This window comes from Danio rerio, chromosome 4 (genome assembly GCF_052040795.2).
Source record: "Danio rerio strain M-AB ecotype USA chromosome 4, GRCz13ab, whole genome shotgun sequence".
NCBI lineage: Eukaryota > Metazoa > Chordata > Actinopteri > Cypriniformes > Danionidae > Danio > Danio rerio.
Genome location: NC_141024.2, coordinates 14997517 through 15019924, shown reverse-complemented (window position 1 = coordinate 15019924; position 22408 = coordinate 14997517). Strand labels below are relative to the sequence as shown.

Below are 22408 nucleotides of genomic sequence, written 5' to 3'. Positions count from 1 at the left end.
ACCTTAACAAACCTACCTTTACATGGATGTTTCTAGAAAGCCTATAAGAGCTGGATTAGCTAGCCCAGGTGTGTCTGATTGGGATTGAAATTTAACTTTGCGTACACTGGCCCTCCAGGATCAAATTATGACACCCCTGATTTAGATTTTTTGACTTGGCTAAAATAAAAATTTGACTTGACTAATTAAAATTAGTGAAGTGTATAATGATTGTTAAAATTGACAAAAATAATGAAAGTAAAAAAAAATAAAAATTTAAAGAACAAGGAAACAGTTGCTAAGGCTAACGTTTTAAGAAAATGTACAATGTAAAAGTAGAAATACTTAATTTATTTGTAAAATATCAATAAATATTGTGATAAAGAGTAATAAAACTAAATTGTGATGCTCTTTGCACATGGAAAGAGCATCACCCCCCACCCAAAATAGTGTGTAGAAGTATTTTCGCCATTGCAAAATTTTATGAATTACTGTAATTGTCTAGAAATAATACTAAAATAATGGTTTGAATGCTATTTTTCTATGGAACATAAAAGTAATCAATATTTTCCAGGCTCCAAAATGGATACAAAAGCAAAATAAACCTTTATGCTTTTCTTTTGAAGTCATAATCTGAATGAGAAACAGGTTGAAATTTGTGTTATTTAATAATTTTTTCATCTCTTTAATATTATATTACTTTAACAAGTCTCTTGTGACTTCCTTTGAAATGTTCAGGTTTCCTATTTTTGTTCTGTCAGATGTTATTGATTGGCTTTTGAGAAATGTCAGTGTTTCTTTTTTTTTTTTGCAATTTCCTTTTTTTTTATCGAATGTCTGGCTTTTATAACCCACTGCTCAGTTTCTCTCTCTGTGTTTTTCATATTTCCTTTTCTCAGTTCTCCTTCTCTTAATGTTAATAAGCAACATTCATCAAGTGTCTGACATCCTGCTGTCTTTTTTTGTCTTATTTTTTTTTTTAGTGCTCAGACATTTCTGAAATGCTTTATACAAAGATAAACTGACTTGTTTTTCTTTGTGCAGTTCTTTCAAGAAGTGGAAAAGAAGAACGAGACGACGCTGGAGTTTCTGTCGCCGGTTGTCAATAAGACATACATCAACCTGTCCTTAAGAACCGTCATCCAGCTGGACAACCTGGTGCTCAATCTGACAGATTTCGCTTACCATCCGGACCCACACTTCGATAAACTCAAAGATAAAGCCATAACAGAGGGCAGCATCATCAATGTTAATGCAAGTATTTTTGATCACAGATTTTATGTGATAGATATTAAGGAGGTGGTGAACATGGATGCCTGTTAGAAAAAAAAATCACAATTAGTTTTTCAATGTTTTAATTGGATGTTGGAAACAAGGTTATTGTGTATAAAGAAAAAAAATCTAATATTTGGAAACTTTATAGAAACTTTTTTTTCAGAGTAATAAAAATAAAATCTAAATCTTGAAATTGTTAAAAATGAATGCACGATTAGTAGAAAAAAAAAGGGATATTTTGAATTATATATACTACTTTAAGAATATTAAATATATTTTGATGGTAAATTAAATTTCAAGGAGAAAAAAAAAAGACGACAGAATCACTCTTGTGAGATTGTCAGAATTTCCATGGAGGAAATGAAAAAATCTACGAAAAATAAAAAAGCATGATGTGAATTAAATTATGAGTGGATCAAACATCTGAATTGTGATGTAACCAAAAAAATTAATAAATAAAGTAATTAAACTTGCATTAAACAATGCAATGTGAGATTTCTCAGGGGAAAAGGTAGAAAAATATGTTAATTCAATGTAGGAAAAAAGGCTATTGTGTATAAAGAACAAAACCTGTTTAATATTTTTATTTTTACTATATAGAAGCTCTGTTTCAGAGTAGTAAAAAATCTAAATCATAAAATTTTTTATGAATGCACAGTTAAAAAAAAGATGAAAATTGTAAGATAATTTTGAAATATATATTTTATTTTGTTAGGATATTAAATATATTTTGAAAAAAATTAAAAAGTCAGAATTTCAAGTAATTTATGAAAGATATGCTGCAATTTTTGAAGATTAAAATTAGAACAGAATCAGAAACAGATATAAACTGCCTGAATTTCCATGAAGGAAACTAAGAAATCAACTACAACAAAAAATGCACAATGTAAATTAAATTCTAAACGGAACCAAAAACTGAATTGTGTTGTGTAACTAAAAATAATAATAAACAAAGAAATTAAACTTGCATTAAACCGAGCAATATCAGATTTATCTGGAGTAAAAAGTCAGAATATGCTACATGTAAAGATGTAAAAGAAATAGGTCAAGAAAAAATACTCCCCAAAATTCTGAGAAAATTAAATTAATTAATAATTTAATGATGAAAATAAGCAATTTAAAATTCTGTGAAAGAACAAAAAATAAATCACAAACTCAGTTAGGAGACAGAAAACTTTTAAATTTGATGAGATGTCAATAAACCTCCACACTATTCTGTGTTTTCAGGGTAGAGGTTTTGCCAAAGCCATGACTGCCAAAGAGGCACAGGCATTTGTGGGTGACGAGTCGTGTCTGGTGACAATCCTTGAGGACGATAAACTGTTCCTGGTGGCCCCGTCCAGCCCTCCAAAATCCACCTCCAGACGCCATCGAAGAGACACCAGCTCAGATGCCTTGGAGCTGCTGGTCAGAAACCCACTTTAATCACAGTTATTCAGCCTCATCTCATCCTGCGCTCAACATCTCTGCTCTTTATTTTCAGATCAAGTTTGGAAATGGAGAGTGGAATGTAGGCTCCGTGCGCTTCGAGAGGAAATACGAGGTTCCCCTTTACATCATAATCCCCGCTGTTCTCATTCCCATGGTGCTCTTCATTGCGGTGTCCATCTATTGCTACAGGTAACAGACCTCAGAGTTCAGCAGATTTTAATAATGTGAACCTAATAACTTTGATTTTAGAGCGCTGGTGTGCTGGGAAGTGCACACGCTTGGATATATTGCTCACGATGTTTTATTCATTTTTTTTCACCATATAGTCTCATTCGCTCTACTTCACACTCATTTCGTGTCCTCCTTTTGTACCTATTATTAACAAATCAAAATTATGTTTTTAATTTTTAGCATTAGGGCTGTCACGATATCTATTTTTTGCTGGGCACCAAAATTAATTGCGATAAACGATATTATTGTCACTTTATAACTTATATCAGTAATAAAAAATTATACATTTTTACAACATAATAATGTAATAATTCAGGTACACCGTTCCAAATAACATTTTATTTATAAGAATATTAAGACATTTGAAATTGAAACATGAAAAAAAAAACTCTTAAAACAAATAAGTTATAATAAATAGTAGATGCAAACGAACAAGTGTAGACTTTTAATGCATCTCAGGTGCCATTTAAAAATAATAATAATAATAATCAGGCCGATTTCAAGACAGGACTGTTTTGTCGAATGCTGGTTTTTCGAGCATGTTTAAGGTCTACATCTCTTTAGCTGTACAATGGTTTGTCTGTGAGTGTGCGCCATGTTGCACTGTCATGTTTATATTTGCACTGGCAGGGAAATACATTCATTACAGTTAACTGTCTGGAAGACCCATCTGCAGTACCAACTGCGGTTGTTGTTCCCATGTCGAAAAAATGTGTTTGGTGGTTATGTTTTAGGTGTGATTTAAGGTTAGTTGTGTTTCGTGTTTTCATTGCCAATGTTCTGAAACAAATTTGACATATCAGCTCGTTCACATTAGCGGACATATTAGCGGATTTTTCATTCAGCTTAAGGCCAAAATGTTCCCTCACCATTGCTGAAGACTGTGGCTTTGAAACCAAGTCCATCATGACTTGTTTATGCTTACTGAATGTAGTTTCTAAACACGAGTCAGTGGGTTTGCGTCCTATCTTCTTCACCTTCACTATCTGCTCTCTCTGTGTGCAGCCTGCGTGGAGATGCTGCATCCACCTTCCACAGGAAGCAGAATGCAGAGTGTTCGACAAAAAACTTAGCTTGTTAAATTATGTAGCCAATCATCATCTTCTTAAATTTCTTTATATAATATAGACAATATATTGCGCCTCCAAAATTAACCACCCTCATATTTATAAATGGTGCGATAAGTCAATATATCGACTATCGCGACCGGCCTCGTCAACGTATAAAAAATACTATGCAAATTAAAACACATTCAGATTTACTTTGATTTGTGAAAGCCATTAAACACAGCTATAGGAAAAATGAAGCAACCACTACATCATTCTCAGTTCGTCTTCATCCGCTATTTATAGTTCTGGTAATTACATATATATTTTTTAATTATGTAAACTACTGATGACATTAATTTATAATTGAAAATTAAAATGTTGCAATTTGGAGCAGTGTTTCTCAACCACATTCCTGGAGGACCACCAGCACTGCATGTTTTGGATGTCTCCTTTGTCTACAGGTCAAGCAGAGATGATGATCTGAATCAGGTCTGCTAGGTCAAGGAGAAGGAGTCATGGAAAATGTGCAAAGCTGGTGGTCCTTCAGGAATGTGGTTGAGAAACACTGATTTAAAGCATATTTGTATGATGTATTAGAAATGTGCCATGTATTCACACATGCTTATTTGTATATATTAATTATATTATTACTAATGTTTTTATTTCAGAAGAATACGGAACTGATTTTTCAGTCGAGAAGTGAAGCTATTCGTTATTCTGACCAATTTTTACTTTTGGAAAGAATAAAAATGCTTCAAAATTTACTTAATTTGTATTTGAAAGTCTTTTTAATGAAACAAATATTAAAATTTTACTCAAAGCTATTCCTATAAACTTTTTTTTTTATTTACATAGCTGTATTCCTGTTCGATTACAAAGAAATGAAGCTGTTTTAATGCATTATTAATAAATAATAACCCATATATTTAGAGTAAACTGAGGAGGTGAAAAATTACTTTGATTCACAGCCACAAGTTTTTCAAAATAATACACTTTAAATTAGACATTGAGTAAATGAAGATTAATGTTTATGTTTTCATTTGTCAGGAGGAAAAGCCAGCAGGCAGAACGAGAATATGAGAAGATCAAAAATCAGCTGGCCAATTTGGAGGAGAGCGTCCGTGATCGCTGTAAAAAGGAGTTCACAGGTGAGATCCTAAACTTTTCATATCTGTAGGCTTTTTCTTCTCAAATAGTTCAGTTTTATTAAAAAATCTTGAGAGCTTTTTGTGATATAAACTTGTTTTTCTGACTTGTTTCTTTGCCTAATATTAGCTTTTTAGAAGAACAGCCAATATTTTCAACCAAGCTTCAATTTATGTACAGTATTGCACAATTGTCTGTTTTCATAGATCTAATGATAGAGATGGAGGATCACACCAGTGATCTGAGTGAAGCTCGCATCCCATTCCTGGACTACAAGAACTACACCGACCGTGTTTTCTTCCTGCCCTCGAAAGATGGAGCCAATGATGTCATGATCACCGGCAAGCTGGATATCCCTGAAAACCGCAGAGCCATCGTAGATCAGGCACTCAACCAGTTCTCCAACCTCCTGAACAGCAAAACCTTCCTTATCAATGTGAGAAACTTTACATAGAATAGTGATGCTTTGATGTTGATTTATTTATTTTTTTACAAGCAAATTGGCTTATTCTGATTGCCCATTTTCCTCATTCTTAAAAAATCATATTTATACACTAATTAAAAATATTAATTAGTGTATACGTTCAAAATGTAATGTAAAAAGTTAATGTTCAGCATTTTATTTTGCATTATGAAATGATACTACTTAAAAATGCCTGTACAAAACAAAAACAGTAGACAGGCTAAATAAAATTGCTAATTCACTTTCTTCCAGTAGGTGGCGCTTGTAAAACAGTGGAAATAGCAGCATTTATAATGTTATTGTTCTAAATAAAGTCTGCTGAATGCTGATATTTGATGTTTTATATGATCATCAAACAACAAAAGTCAACATCTGACATTTTCTGAAAAAAGATTTCCTTTTTAGATACTTAAACAGAACCTTTTAAACAAATTAACAGTTTCTGTATAATATTATTTTTTCTGTATTAAATAATGCATTTTAGTGTCATATCATATTGATTTAATTGTTGTAACAACACTTAATTGCTAATATTGTTATGTAGTTTTATTATAATGTGTATAATGTAAAATGTTTTTATCTATATTAATCTTGCCATCATATAACCATCATTTTCTGATGTGGCAATAAACAAACAATTAAATTAAATTAGATTAAATTAACGCAAACAAACATATAAAACTCAGAGTTTTAATAAAAAGTTTGCAAAAACAAAAGTATTATTTATTTATTACTTTTTAATTAAAGATTTTTAGTAAATGCTGAAAACACTGTTAAATTCCAATTTTTAAGTATGAAATGAATAAATAACAATATTTATTGACTTTATTACAGTTAACATGGAACATGGTTCCGTTTCGCCTAAATTAAAACAAATAAAATGTCTGATTATGAATTCTGGCCGGCAGATCGGTGCATCTCCAACATAATGTCCAGTTTCCTCTGCTCACTGCTGGATTTGTTGTATTGTCTGACTTGTTTTCTGTGTGCTGTAGTTTATTCGTACCCTGGAGGGCCGACAGGAGTTCAATGCCAGGAATAAGGTTTACTTCGCCTCTTTGTTGACGGTGGCACTGCATGGCAAGTTGGAGTATTACACGGACATCATGAGGACTCTCCTGCTGGAGCTCATGGAGGAATATGTTCACAGCAAGAATCCCAAACTCATGCTCCGCAGGTCAGAACCCATGCCAGCTCATGTGTCGATGTTACATTAAAATGCAAAGAAGTGCTTCTAAAGTGGCACTTAGGTGTCGTTAAATAGACCGTTAAATGCAGCTCGGAGGTGACATGAATGTGTTTACTCTTGAATTACTGAGCAGGCATAGAATAGACTTAATTTGGCTGTGTAAAGAAGCCTTAAGTAGCCTTATGTAACAAAATGACAATAAAGCTTGACTTGACTAAAAGTCATAGTAATTGTTTGTCAATAGCAAGATAATTACCATAAATTGTAACCAGGCTTGATATATATATTAACTATTTATTTGTTTGTTTGTTTGTTTGTTCGTTCGTTCATTTTTTTGATTATTTATTCATTTATTTATTATTATTTTTATTATTTATTTATTCATTATTATTATTTTATTATTATTTTGTTTTATTTTTTACTATTTATGAAATTATTATTTTTATTATTTGTTTATTTCTTAATTATTATCTTTATTATTTAATTGTTGATTTTTTTTCTTTTTATTTGTTATTTTTATTATTAATTCATTATTATATTTTTTTACTATTTACTTATTATTATTTTTATTATTTTTTCATCATTAATTATTTGTATTATTTATTTATTTATTTTTGCTATTTATTTATGTATTATTTGTTTATTATTATAATTTCTATTATATTTTACCATTTATTTATTTATTACTATTTGTATTATTATTCATTATTATTATTTTTATTATTTATTTATTATTATTTTTATTATTTATTCAATATTATTATGATTATTATTTATGTATTTATACTTTTGATTTATCTATTCATTTATTCTTTTGATTTATCTATTCATTTATTCATTTAATCTGTTGTACAGGCAGTTTTGTATTTATGACAGGATTCCTCTGATCTCTCCACGTCTCTTTCTTCTGTTGTTTTGCGCTTCCACTGAAAGCCGTCCACTGAAAATAGACATTCAGAAAATATTTTTCATAGCATTTTAAGCACCAACATCTATAATAATCAAGTATCATCATAAATCAATAAAACCAAAACAATTCATAACTCCTTGAACCATTTTCTCAGAAATTGCTTGTACCTGACATGATATTTTTGTTCTTTGTTTTCTCTTTAGATCCGAGACTGTTGTGGAGAGGATGTTGTGCAACTGGATGTCGATTTGTCTCTACCAGTTCCTGAAGGTGAGCAATTGTGCTTGGGCTAGAAAAGCAGAAGATGTTTTCCGCAGGTGAAGTCTGACTCATGTGTTTTTACAGGACTCAGCCGGCGAGCCGCTTTATAAGCTCTTTAAGGCCATTAAACACCAGGTGGAAAAAGGCCCTGTTGATGCCAAGATGAAGAAAGCCAAGTACACTCTCAACGACACGGGGCTTCTGGGAGATGATGTTGAGTACAGCATTTTGGTGAGTACTGTAATTTCTCATAATGCAATTACCTGGAAGACATATTTTGCGCCTAATGTCTGTTTACCCCCTAATATTCCCGAAATAGTGGGTAAGGGAGCCGTTCAGCAGAAAGCTTGTTAATAGAGAACGGCTCTCGCTGTAGGAAAGTGGAGAGACGGTGTTAGTGTGTCCATCATTGTTCTCCTAACACCGTTTCATTGGCCAGCAGTGAGTCTGTAATCTCATTGCCGAGCGTAACACTGCTCCTCAGGGACTGAACAGCCATTATCCGCTGGAGGAAAACACTCTGCCGAGAGCCATTCATGAAATCTCAGGGAAACAAACAAAACGACTGGTTCATTTCGCTAACTTGCATCAGAGATTTACAACTACAGAATGTAATTGACTTGTAATTATTGTTGGGTATTCAGGTTATTTATAATGCTAGTTGATACTATAAATACTGTTATTCCAGGCTGAAAAATTTCTGGATGTACATGGACGAAAATCTAATGAATCAATAATTATTTATTATTTTATAAAGTTATATAAAAGTAATAATTTAGCTCAGTAACTTAAATTATACTATTTAAAACATAAACAAACCAGACAACCACATTATATTGAGAGTAAAGTTTTATTGACAATAACCGAATCGAGAGATGCCATGACAGCACAGCAGTAGGAACAAGATGTGTTGTTCTACAGAGAAATGTCCTGTCTGCTTGATATTTGAGCTGACTTTTTTTATTGAGAATGCAAATGTTAAACATAAATGTACATGAGTGGTATATACACAGAGCTGAATATTGTTATTCTTCAATAACTATACCAACTTTTACCAGAGCACGAACTAGTCAGCGGTGTGTTCCACTGCTCTTGTGCTTTGGTCAACAAACTGCAGAGTGTTTTTTTCAGAACTTTTTGTTCAGTTTATTTTCAGTAATTTCTTTTACTCACTCTTGAAAACTCATTTAAATGCCATTTTTTGAGGCCAGAAATGTGTATTGATAGTAATGGTGCCTGATTCAGTACTGATATATTTGTGGATGATCAAAGTAGAGCAAATGAAAAAAAGCAATTCAAAGCTCATGTGCGAGCTACTTATATATTGTACTGTATATTCACACAGTTGTGCTGTGCATGTACAGTAAGCTGATTTATCAATAGTTACAAATTATAGTTTCAGTAGAAGGGCTGCACAATATATCGTTTCATCATATATATTGCAATGTGTCCATCTGCAATAGTTGCATCACAAGATATGCAATGTTGAATCTGAATTACAGTTGACCAGGCATTTAAAGCTACATAATTGTATTTAATTACCTTGTTTATATGGAATTTATACAATTTATGCACAGAAAATGCTTTTCTTACTTAGAATTTTGTTTTGTTTTTTAGTTTAAATGTCAGCATTTCAAAGGGAAAACAAGATTATTTCACTTACTCCACTGGCAGATCATTTAGCATGCTTTAACTTTTATTTTTTTGACTTATTTCTTCTAAAGTTGTAAAAAAAAAAACAGATTTATTTTCCGATTGCTTTGAGAACTTTTTGATATTTAGAAATGAGACATTTTTTGCACTGTGGTTATTCAATTATTATCCTTGAATACTGTTAGACTCCACAGAAAACCATCAAATAGTACTATTAAAAATGTATTCACGTCGCAATATTTATTCCAGAAAAATAAAATATATGATTTTTCTTGTATCATGCAGACCTATTCATTAACTGTGTGTCCATCACTCTGTGTGAATGCACAATTTGATGTATTGCATAAGAACTTGATGGAAATGGCGAATTAAAAAACAAATCCCTTAAATTGCAAAAAAAAGGATGTTTTTTTTAAGCTTACTTTAGGTGGTTTTGGTTTTGTTGGAAAAAGTATATGTGAATAATGGGAGATTAAAACTCATTTGCAGAATAAAGTCTGATGTTTGAACATCACAACCACATGATTAATCAGCTGTCTCTATTATGCTTGCCTTGTTTAACGGTTGTTTGCTCGGTAACCAATATTAAAGTCAGCTGCTCGAACAACTTGATGGAAACGCATCTTTTTTTATTTATTTGTCAACTTTGAAAAGATTTGCTTCATTTTATGACGGAAACTCAGCTATTGATTTGCAAATGTCAGGCCAAGGTTTCCTTGTATAAAGAAAGTCTGTGTTAATGCATCTACGGTCAAGCATGTATTTATTCAGACATGTTCAGCATTTCACACCTTTCTCACATCGTCAGTTTATTCACTGTAGTTTAGAAAATGGGAATAAAATATGACAAGAAATCAAAAGTTAAACTTTGAGAACATATTCATCTTAATAATGTCAGATAGGAAGTAGGGCTGCATGATACATCGTTTCAGCATCGAAATCGCGATGTGCGATTGTCAGATTGCTTTGACAACTTTTTGATATTTAGAAATAAGAACTGGGCTTTTGCATTTAGAAGACAGGAGTTGATTAAGCCTACATGGCTTTTTTTCCCCTCGCCGTCAATCGCCACTGGCTTGCATGATTCGGGACCCGTGGATCTGCGTATCGATGGATTTGCTCTTCAGTGTTTGGACTCTTAGCAGTGAATATTAAAACACACTTTAACACTTAAAAACCCCCTACAAAAAGCTTAATCTAAATTAGGCTAATTTGTTCACCTTTCTCGTCGGCATGAATCCAAAATGTTCCCAGATGTAAGATTTCGTTTTCTAACAAGATTCATGGTTGAACTTGAACTTGCTGAATCGAGCCTAATGTTATATTCCAACAGATATGTAATACTTACAGTAATTTGTGTTTTAAAGTGCGTGACGTCACGTACTACAGCCAGTGGCAACGGACAACGGCGGTGGCAACTGACCACGGCGGTGACGGGTTCGGTGACCGTCACAGCCTTAAGTATATATATATATAAATATATATATATATATATATATATCGCAAAAATATCGCAATGTCAATTTTTTTCCAATATCGTGCAGCCCTAATAGGAAGGTACTGTATTAAATGGATACAATTCAGACGAATATGACAATGTATACATGGCTAACATTCCTTTTTTGTCCACCGTTGGCCTCAAAGACAAAGAAAAATATAAAAAATGCGTCATGCTTGAGTAGAATATAAGAATTTTCAGAAAATTTAATAAATCCTTAAAAGCTTGCAAACCAGGTAAGGTTTTGCAGACTTGCTCCAGCAACTCTTTCAGTTCCTATTGCTTTTTAGTCCACTATATGATGTATGTTTGTGTATAATGTCACAGTTTACTTTATTTCACAATCCTCACTTACATCAATTAACTAGGAACAACACCCAAATGTAATAAAATGTAAAAGAGAAAAAAGGATATTAGTCTATTTTCTGAATTTCTATTTTTTAATTGACTGTATTTATCCAAACCTACTCATCCTGTAATTAAATATTTGACCATCTCCTCAGTAAACTAACGCCTTGTCAATCACGTCAGACCCTACAGGTGCTGGTTCATGGCGAGGGTCCGGACGTGACCCCGGTCAAAGTGCTAAACTGCGACACCATCTCGCAGGTGAAGGAGAAGATCATCGAGCAGGTGTACAGGAATCTGCCATATTCCCAGAGGCCCGTGGTGGACAGCGTCGCACTGGGTTAGCATGAGTTTTGAGTTTTTTTTCCACCATACGACACTTGTGATTCATTACAGCAGTAAGATTTCCCAAATCCTCCAACTTTATGGAAGCATCACGCTTAAACAGCTCTTTTTATTAACAGCGCAGTGCGTTTAAGAGTAGTGGAGGAGGCCGATGTGCTCTGAACAGATAGTGGGTTTGATTAATGGTGGGATTTTGTGCATGTCGGTCGCTTCTTAATGAGTTGCTCTTGCAAATGTGCTGAATTGTTAAAGTCGATGTCTCGCTTCATCCATCAGACAGATGAATCTGGTTAAAAGAAGGAGTGTATGGGGGGAAACAGGCTAGGGATTTTCTTCTTCTCAAGTTGTTAAGTGTAGTATGCTCCAGGTTTTTTTTAGTCTTGGTTTTGTGGGATTGTGTTGTGAATTGCAGTTCTTCTTGTTGCCACAGAGTGGCGTCCTGGTTCTACAGGGCAGATTCTGTCTGATCTGGACCTGACCTCACAGAAGGAGGGAAGGTGGAAACGGATCAACACACTGGCACACTATAATGTGAGCGTTTGCATATACATTACAATATAACATGTTTGTATATCAATTATGATGTGTGTTTGTATCAACAGTTGAAGTCAGAATTATTAGCCCAACTGTTTATTTTGTTCTCCAATTTCTGTTTAACAGAGAGAAGATTTGTTCAACACATTTCTAAACATAATAGTTTTAATAACTCATTTCTAACAATGGATTTATTTTATTTTTGCCATGATGACAGTAAATAATATTTGACTGGATATTTTTCAAGACACTTCTATACAGCTTAATGTGACATTTAAAGGCTTAACTAGGTTAATTAGCTTTTCTAGGCAGGTTAGGGTAATTAGAATAATGTAATTAGAGTAATATAAGGTATTGTATAACAATGGTTTGTTCTGTAGAGTATTAAAAACATATATAGCTTAAATGGGCTAATAATTTTGACCTTAAAATGGCTTTAAAAACATTTAAACTGGTTTTATTCTGGACGAAAAAAAACCAAACAAGACTTTCTCCAGAAGAAAAAAAGTTATCAGACATACTATGAACATTTCGTTGCTCTGTTACACATCATTCGGGAAATATTTTTTAAAAAGAAAAAATCAAAGGGGGGCTAATAATACTGACTTCATCTGTATATGTAAAATCATCAGTCATATTTGTGTACATATTATAAAGTGAGTGCACATGCATTACAATGGCTCAGTATATCATTTATAATGTGAGTGTTGCTGGAAATGTACAGTGATGTTTTTTTCTGATTTAATTTGAAAGACCTTATTTAATATAAATGTTTATTATATGTTACAGTTGTATGATTTTTTTATTTTTTTTAAAATCGTAGTTCATGTATTTTGTTGGTTTTGTTTGATGTGGTTTAATTTTATTGCTTGGTATTCCTTGCTTAATTTAGATTTAATAAGATGTACCTTGGATTTTCTCATCTCATCTTTACTGTTTCTGACATATCTCTGCATTTTTATACTCATATTTTACCTAATTTCTGTCTAAATCATTATTTTTAAGTTATGAAATTGGATGTTTTTTTTAAACAAAGTTTTATTTTGTATTATTAATAACTTTTCTTTTAACATCTGTTTTAATTAGATTAAATTATTTAAATTTTATTTAGTTTTAGTTTAGTTTATTTATCTTTTTTTTTTGTTTGTGTATTAATGTTGCTGACAAATCTGGACCAATATATATATATATATATATATATATATATATATATATATATATATATATATATATATATATATATATATATATATATATATATATAAAGATATCTTAATTTGAGCCTGAATTATCAAAAAACATTTAAAATATATAATTAGGCTTTATTTAAAATATTTATAGTATTTTCTTTTGTTTATTTTAGTTCATAAAAAGCCATTGTATTTGTTTTTATTTTGCTTATTTATTATTTCATTTGTTTTAGATTCTTGTCAGCTTTTTAGGGGTTTGATGATTTTTTTATTATTATTTTTAGATGAAAAGAGATTTTTCCTTGGTAGACCTTCTTTATTCAGCTGCAGGGTTTTATTATATTATTTTATTGTGTTTTCTTGTGCCATTCTAATTTAAGTTAACTGCAGTGCTTTATTTTTATTTTGTTGTAATGTTATTTGAATGTTTTTATTTTATTTGATTCAATCTCAGGGCTTTTTAATGCGTTTTTATTTTATCGATTGCTACTTTGTACTTAATATATTGCTTGCTTTATTTTATTGATTGTACTCTGTGCTTAATGTCGATTAAAACAGATTCAAGTTGAGTTTTAACTTGTCTTTAAAGTTGCTGACTAATCTGGCCAGTTTTTATGTTTAAATATTTGATGTAATATATTAAAAATAATATGGATAAAATGTATGCTATTCTACAGTTTTTTTTTTGTTTTTTTTGCATTATTTATATTTTAATAAACTGCTGAATTTTATTTATTTAGTTATTTATTTTGTTGTTTTATTTTGTAAGTGTTTACTTTATTTTTAAATTCAAAAATCACTCTCTATTTTTGTGTGATGCTATGTGCATTAAATGACATCTTTAAGTAACATGTTTTAATTGAGAAACTATGCTTTCATCTTATTTATAGTTGATGTTTAATGTAATGTGTGAATTGTATCAGGTGCGAGACGGAGCCACCCTGGTCTTATCCAGAGTCCTGCACACTCAGCAGTCCTTCGACCAGAACATGGACAACCATGAAGAAAGTGAGTCTCTCAAAATATCACAAGATCCTCTTTGTCTCTTCTATTGATCTGATTTAACCAGCCATACAAATCACCAACTAGATCTGGAGCCAAAGTAATGGCAGAATGAATGTGTTGAAGAGCAGTCAGACATGGTTGTTTTGTGTGGAACAGGAAATGCTTTGCTGGAGGATGATAAAGTGTTTCACTTGGTGAGACCGGCGGATGAGCTGGAGGAGGTCAAATCTAAGAGAGGGAGCATGAAGGACAAGGCCACCACAAAAGCCATCACTGAGATCTACCTGACCAGACTGCTCTCCATGAAGGTCAGCCAGTTACTTGTTTTTTTTTTTTTTTTTTTTTTTTTTTTTTAGTTTTGTGTTTCTTGTATGTTGTGTTGTTTTGTGTTTTTGTTTGTTTTTTGTGTTTCATTTTCTTTCCTTTTGTGTTTTATTTTGTTTCATTTTTTTTGTGTGTATGTTTTTTTGTTTTCTTTTTGTGTTTCGTTGTTTTTGTGTTTTGTTTAGGTTTGTGTTTATTTGGTTTCATTTTGTCAATTTTTTTTGTCTTTTCTTTGATTTTATTTTTTGTTTTGTTTTATTTAGACTTATTTTTATTTTATTTATTTTTTAAATTAATTGTTTTGTTTTTAAATGATTAATAAACAACATTTTCCCAGCCTATAAGTATAGTTTATTTTATTCAATTGCTCTTTATTTTATCTTGTCTTTTTATTTACATATACCATATTAAGTATACAATTAATTCCATCTATGAATAGCAATAATACAAGTATTTTATTATTAAATTTTCATTTTATTTTATTATTCTTTTTTTGTGCCAGCAAGCTGTTTGTATTTGATGGTTTGGTTTAATTTTTTGGAAAATGGCACAAGCATATCATTGATAATCTTTTTTTTTTTTTTTAAACCAAAACTTTTTTTTTCATTGTTTCGTAGTGTTTGTTTTTGTTTTCATTGAATTGTGTTGTGTTTGTGTTTGTAGGGAACGCTGCAGCAGTTTGTAGATGATTTCTTCCGCAGTGTGTTGTGTTCAGGGACTGTGGTTCCTCCAGCCGTCAAGTACTTCTTTGACTTCTTAGATGAACAAGCTCAAAAACATGACAACGTTGATGATGAGACCATCCACATATGGAAGACCAACAGGTAAGAAACATTTAACGGTTCTGAATAATAACTGCAGTAATTACACTTACATCGTGAATTTTATTCTGATAATAACAACTTTTTATTTATTTATTTATTTTTTTGTAATTTTGACAATTTTAATTTGTTAATTTATTTCATCATATCCTAAAACGTGTGTGTTGAAAAAAACGTTGTAGTTTTATTTATTTTTCATACAAAGTAAATAAAAAAATGCACAATATTGAATTAAGATAAGGATGATAATTAATGCATTACTTTATTAAATTTACTTATAAATATTAATAATAACAATCTTAAAATCTGTATTTTTTGGTATTTTATTAGTCTTATAAAGATTTATTTACTTGGGAACTACATTTACAATTATCATTAAAAAATATATTATAAATAAATAAAAATAATCCTTTTGATATTATTATTTTTGTTTTGTTTTTACCATTAGTTGATGATGATAATGATTCTTTTCAGATAGATAGATAGATAAATAGATAGATAGATAGATAGATAGATAGATAGATAGATAGATAGATAGATAGATAGATAGATAGATAGATAGATAGATAGATAGATAGATAGATAGATAGATAGATAGATAGATAGATAGATAGATAGATAGATAGATAGATTGATCCCTCTCCTTGTAAATCAATTTGTCAATCGTTTGATTTGTATTATTTTAATTAGTATTTTTTCATACATCTGTGTATGTTTTTGTTCAGTCTTCCTCTCCGTTTCTGGGTGAACATCTTGAAGAATCCTCACTTCATCTTCGATGTTCACCTGACTGAGGTAGTGGACGCATCTCTGTCCGTCATCGCTCAGACCTTCATGGACGCCTGCACTAAAACCGAGCACAAACTGACGCGGGTGAACAGAAACACTTCATCATTCATCAGCTTCATCAAAACCCTCTCTTCATCTTCTCTTTCAGTCTCATGCTTTCTCTCCTTGATGTCTTGTTTTATAGGAGTCTCCCAGTAACAAACTGCTTTATGCAAAGGAAATCTCCACGTACAAGAAGATGGTTGATGAGTAGGTTTTTATTGTTGTGTAGGTTTTTATTATTTGGTGTTATTACAGTAAACTAAGCAGTGATGTTTTCTGTGCTCTTCAGTTATTATAAAGGCATTCGGCAGATGGTTCCAGTCAGTGACCAAGACATGAACACACACCTCGCAGAGATTTCACGGGTATGTGAAATTTTTTTTTTTTTAATTTCATGTGAATTTTGAAATTTTCTTTCGATTTTTAATTGTTTTAGTGCATTTTTATTTTGTTTTATTCACCTGAATTTTATTTTAATTTGCATTTGTTTACCCTATTTGATTACAATTTATTTCATTTGACTTATTTTAATTTTGGACTCACTTAATTTTTTATTCCTTTATTATTTGTAGTTTTTTTTAGCATTTGTAATGTTTAATTTCATTAAATTAGTTCATTTTATATTCATAATTATTTTTTCCATCATTTAATTTCATTTATATGGCGTCACATTAATTTCATTTAGTTTAATCATTTTACATTTAAAACATTTTTACAAATTTTATATGTTTGTTTAGACTTAATTAACTGTTTTAATATTAACTTCGTCATTTATATATTGTCATTTTTATTTCTATTTTGTCATTTTCATTTTATTGTGATTTATTAATTGTAATTGTTCATGATTTAGGTTTTCCTTGTCTATTTGTGTTTGCTTGTTTAGCTTTTTAAAATTTTATTGTATGTATTTATTATTTTATATTTAATATATTTAATTTTTTTTATGAAATTTCATTTTTATATTTAGTAATTTATTTTTATTTGTTAATATATTTATATAGATTTAATATATTAACATATAATATATATAGAAATAGATTGTTATTTTTAACATTAATTTTATTTTACTATCATTTCAAAATGCATATTATCACAAACTGCTGACTCTTTAACTCTCTACATTTCTCCAGTCTCACACAGATAAGTTGAACACCCAGGCCGCGCTGCACCAGCTCTACCAGTATGCCAGCAAGTACTATGACGGGGTAAGTATTACTACACATCACAACATACGATTAAAACAACTCCCGGTTCCCTACACACTCAAATGCAGCTCCAAATATCACTTAAAAAAACCACAAAACCTTCTATTCATTCTTCTCAGATCATCTCGTCACTGGAGGAAGATCCTGCCGCCCAGAGCAAACAACTGACCCTCAGACTGCAACAGATCGCCGCTGCGCTGGAGAATAAAGTCACCGACCTTTAGTGCCACTAAACCCAAGACAAAGCTCAATTTACTGGGCTTAAAAAAATACCGAGACATTTTCTTGAGGACTCTTAAGTATAACGGAGCCTCCGAGTGAACGAAAAAGGAAGCAAACGAATCATTTTGGATTCAGAGGGACCAATATAAACTACGAGCTGAGGAAAATAATAGTAGAAAAACAGTCACAACGGTACTTCTCAGATCAGCACCTGCACAACGAGAAAAAAACCCCAGCATTTATTTTGATTTTTTTTCTTTTCTGTCCCGTTACGCTAATAATCAGATGTTCGGTATATTCTTCCTGTGTAGATGAATTCTAAATAGTATTATATGTAAATATATTTTTACACTCGAGGCTGCGAAACGGATTGAATGTTGTTCGTTTTTTTTCCGCTTTCTTTTCCTGTGATGACGTCACAGTTCAGTTTGTGGTATTACGACGTCGCATCCCGTGTGCTCGCCGGTTCAGATTGTGGTGCGTATGATGTCACCTCATGTGTGCTCGCCGGTTTGGTTTGTGGTTTGTATGATGTCACATCCTGTGGGCTCGCGGTTCAGTTTGTGGTTTGTATCGATGTTTGTGATGCTGACGTCCATGCCAGTGCTTAATTTGTCCCTCACAAGTATTTTAAGCATATTTTTTATCATACAATTATGTCAGTTTCTGATTTCGCACAGAGGCCAAGCGACTGTAATTCGGATTGTTGATCCACGATATGCTCAGAACAAAGGCTGTTGTCTTTTGCGTCTGATCCTGCGGTTGCATTGTGTTTGTTTTGCTACATCTTTGATTTCGTATATATATATGTGCACTTTGACACGTGCTTGCCTTATTTTATGACACAATTATGAGTTTGTATTTTAAATCGACACTATCGGATTCAATCAAGGATGCTTTTCTTAAAAAGAAATATGTTTTATTGTTTTGGGTTGAGAGTTATCCTGTTAATGTGATGAAATGAGATGCGAACGATCACAGCGTTTGCCTTAATAGCAATAGTTTGGACTGAGAGCGACTCGTATGCCAATTAAATCATGATAGTAGTTTTTATTTAGTTCATTATCGGTACTATTCTTTTTTTTTTTATTAAGATATTTTTTATTTAGAGCTCACCAAAGTGGAAATAAATCTTTTCGCAGCTGTCCGCAACCATCTAAAGCTTCTGTTGTTTTATATATATATAAATGTATATCAAATGATCTAGTTTAACGTGTAATTTAATTCATTGAAGTAAAGAAAATCTGAAAGATATAATGGTAAGGCAGCTTGAGGGTAAGCCTGTCGTTTTTTATTTGGTCATTTTTGAATGGTACGGTTTTCCCACCTGTTTGTTCGGACTCAAATGTGCCAAAAGGATTTTGTTTTTATCCCTGAACTTCATTAGTGTGAGTGACTAGTGTTGCCTTTTTGGTAGGCGGTGTCAAAGAGTCACACTACGGCCAATCAGAGGCTGGCACCCTCCCATTCTGAGCATGATGGACACAGCAGGAAACGCCTTTGAACTGTAAATATAAGCCCGACTGCCAAGATTTTCCTATTCTTTCTCTCTCGCTCCTCCTGCCAGTTCTCCTGTGTTGTCTAGCTATGAGCGTGTCAATGGCTTATTGTAAAGCTTCTTGTTTGCCTTCCTTTACCAGGTAGTGCCTTACAAAACATGAGTAATAATGATCAATTTTGTGGTGATTGTGTCTGCATTAAAATTTGCAATAGGGACTTTAGTTATGTTTCTGTTTCTGTTTGTGTGTGTGCTGAAATTCAAGCATCTTTTTGTTTTCGGTCAACAAAAATACCACTAAAGAAGTCTGATTTTAACTGCTCATTTGAGCAATGAGTGGAAAATGAGAATATTTTTAATCGTTTGTGCTCTAGATCTGCTGATAGAGGGGAAGTCTGCAATTATGGTAAAGAGAGGACTGCATCCCCCCCCCCCCCCCCCCAAACACTGTTAACCATTTCAGCTTATTTTCGAGTAGACTTTAATTGTTGTTTTCTCTGGACGTTCCTGCCTGAAGGCCTGAGAGCTAAACTAGACGTATCTCGCTTAACTCCAACATAAAGACGAGCCTGTGACGCCATTTACTGGAGGACAACAAGCTAAGGACATCGAATTAGGATGTTGTTTGTTCACTTTCCTCTCAGGCTGTTTTCAGGCACATTTCTCCTCCGGTTCTTGCCACTTAAATCCTTTTTTGGCCATTTTGTTTCCCTAATACGAGGCTAATCCTCGTTTGTTTACTTAAATTAGCATTAGACGTTTGTTAGCAGTTTTAGCACACTGCCCTCTGCTGTTCAAGTGATTCATTACACCCATTATCAACTAAAAAAAAAGAACAGAGACAAGTATTACTTGTGTTTCTTTGATATTTTTCTGTAATGGGGAAAGTTGAAAACATGTCCACCTTTTCCCCCCTGACTAAGAATAGCACAGACTAGGTCTAATTGAAGCTAGTCTGGCCTGATGGCTGTATACCATTAACTGTTCTCAGGAAGTTCTAAATGTAAGTGGAGGCACATGGTGAAGGGAAGTAATAGTTGTGAAAAGGCCAAGTGTGTGACTCATTACCAGAGAGAGAGGGAGGAAGAAATAACAAAAGCTATATGCTATAAATGTATCCACCTTAGAAGTGTGAAAGCAACAGAATTTGCATATGCAATGAATAATTTACACACTTCCCAAGTTTTTAAGTGTACCTGTGTTTCTCCTGAATGTCTTGGAATGGATTAAACCAGAGGTTTTGTCTAGGCGTTTCATCAATAGAGTGTTCTGTCTTGCTCTTCTTTGTTCTGTTCCACACGACTCAGAGATCCATGTATAATTAGTCTATGTCCTCACCTGCCTGCTAAGCTGAAAGGAAAAAAAAAGCTTAGAGCATGGATACTGAGACATTTACTGTGGATGTGACGCCATATAAGCTACTATACCTGTATAATAGGTGTACCTTACTAGAACCAAACCCCATTATGCCTTCAGAACTTGCTTAATTCTCCGCATCATGGATTCAGCAAGGCACTGAAATGCATTTCTTAGAGATTTTGGTCTATATAAAGATGTCATCTACACATTCATGATACAAACATCCCATTCCAGCACATCTCAAACAATGTTTTTGGATTGAGATCTGGAGGTGCTCTCCTCAGCCATGGTCTTAATAGTACAGGTTGTTCACTCTTTCAACCAACAATCCATGCCAAACCTGGATTCGAAACTTGAAATTGCAACCTTCCGATCACAAGTCTAACTTTCCAACCATTAGGCCACAGCTGCACTAAGACATCAGAGGGCATGAGAACAATGTGTTCGTTGTGGAGGAGGTGCAGGTCCAAGTAGGTCACCAGACAAGCTTCAGACCACCTGAAAGGATCAATGCAGTCTTGCAATCTTGACTCATCAATGAACACCACAGCCATCTGCTCTGTATAGACCGGATCCAAGATTATGTGATCCCCTGTATTCAGATTTTATCAAGTGATACCAAGTGTGTCAAAAAAATAGCCAACACGCTATTACCTGTTGATAACACGGTAGATGGATCTTGACCATTTTGAAGTGAAGCTGGCAGCATTAGCGTTTAACAAGTCTTGAGTCTCATTGTGGAGATTTGCGTAGAAACTTTTGTGTTTATTTTTATGATTAATTATTGAACAGTTGCAGAAGTTACCTCTCAATCAGTACAAATCAGACTTCAGAATATGCCAAAAGGCAATTATGTAAAGTCTACATAGTGCCGACCACATAGACTTGACTCATAAGTATAAATTAACCGTAACCATGTGGAAAGCACAAGCCAGTTCCTCTCTAAATGGGCTTGCTCTTCCTGCAAGTCAACCCTTGAAATATGAACTTAGGTGTGCTAAAGAAAAAAATATATGAAGGCTTTGTACTGCTTTCTTCTAGTGAGACTTTTTGGCATACATCAAGTACCAAGTAATGGTACTGTACTTAATGCAAGGGAAAGACAAGCCTGATCAGGTTGACCCATACTGAAATGTACTGTACTGTACCTCTCAGTGGACACAAGGCATGAACTCTCCATTCTGATGCTTGATTTAAACACATCCCCAAGTGCATTGAGCTGCTTGCAAATGACTGTCTGAATGGATATTTACAAGGAGCTGAACAGATGAAGCAAACAGAGTAGTCACTAGCTATGTTTCCATCCAACTTTATGCGCAAAACTTGATCATTGCATAAAAAATGTGCGAATAAAGCAGCGTTTCCATCCAACGATTCAAAAAGAACAAAATCGCCACTTCCTGATTAACCAGCGGCAAATATCAACAGTAAAATCAGAATTTGCTGTGGTAGGAGAAGATGCGAGAATCTTTTCTTCTTTTAATAAATGACTTGCGCCTCAAAAGGTAATCCCGACATGCAGTGAATGGCTTTTGAAGGTGTAAGACGTGGAGCATGGACACACTTGATTTCTGGAGGTCATTAATAGCATAATAACACTAATACTGAAAAGGTAAAGACACGTTAGAATGAGCACAACAA

The 22408-nt window shown here is 32.8% G+C and overlaps 1 protein-coding gene across 6 annotated transcripts in view; it reads left to right on the top strand.

Annotated features, from left to right (window-relative positions):
• plxnb2a.1 (plexin b2a, tandem duplicate 1) overlaps positions 1-19631 on the top strand; it is a 175353-nt gene extending 155722 nt beyond the window's left edge. For 3 of the 6 annotated variants that reach the window (XM_087247066.1, XM_087247065.1, XM_087247067.1), the window contains 18 exons: positions 1024-1233; positions 2482-2661; positions 2738-2874; positions 5013-5113; positions 5318-5547; positions 6570-6751; positions 7877-7943; positions 8019-8165; positions 11617-11773; positions 12209-12309; positions 14426-14510; positions 14664-14815; positions 15495-15655; positions 16378-16525; positions 16626-16690; positions 16773-16848; positions 17614-17688; positions 17808-19631. In XM_087247066.1, the coding sequence (XP_087103192.1) occupies positions 1024-1233; positions 2482-2661; positions 2738-2874; positions 5013-5113; positions 5318-5547; positions 6570-6751; positions 7877-7943; positions 8019-8165; positions 11617-11773; positions 12209-12309; positions 14426-14510; positions 14664-14815; positions 15495-15655; positions 16378-16525; positions 16626-16690; positions 16773-16848; positions 17614-17688; positions 17808-17912 (2379 nt within the window). In that variant the 3' untranslated portion in view covers positions 17913-19631. 6 annotated transcript variants of the gene reach the window in all.
• The last annotated feature ends 2777 nt before the right edge of the window (positions 19632-22408 follow it).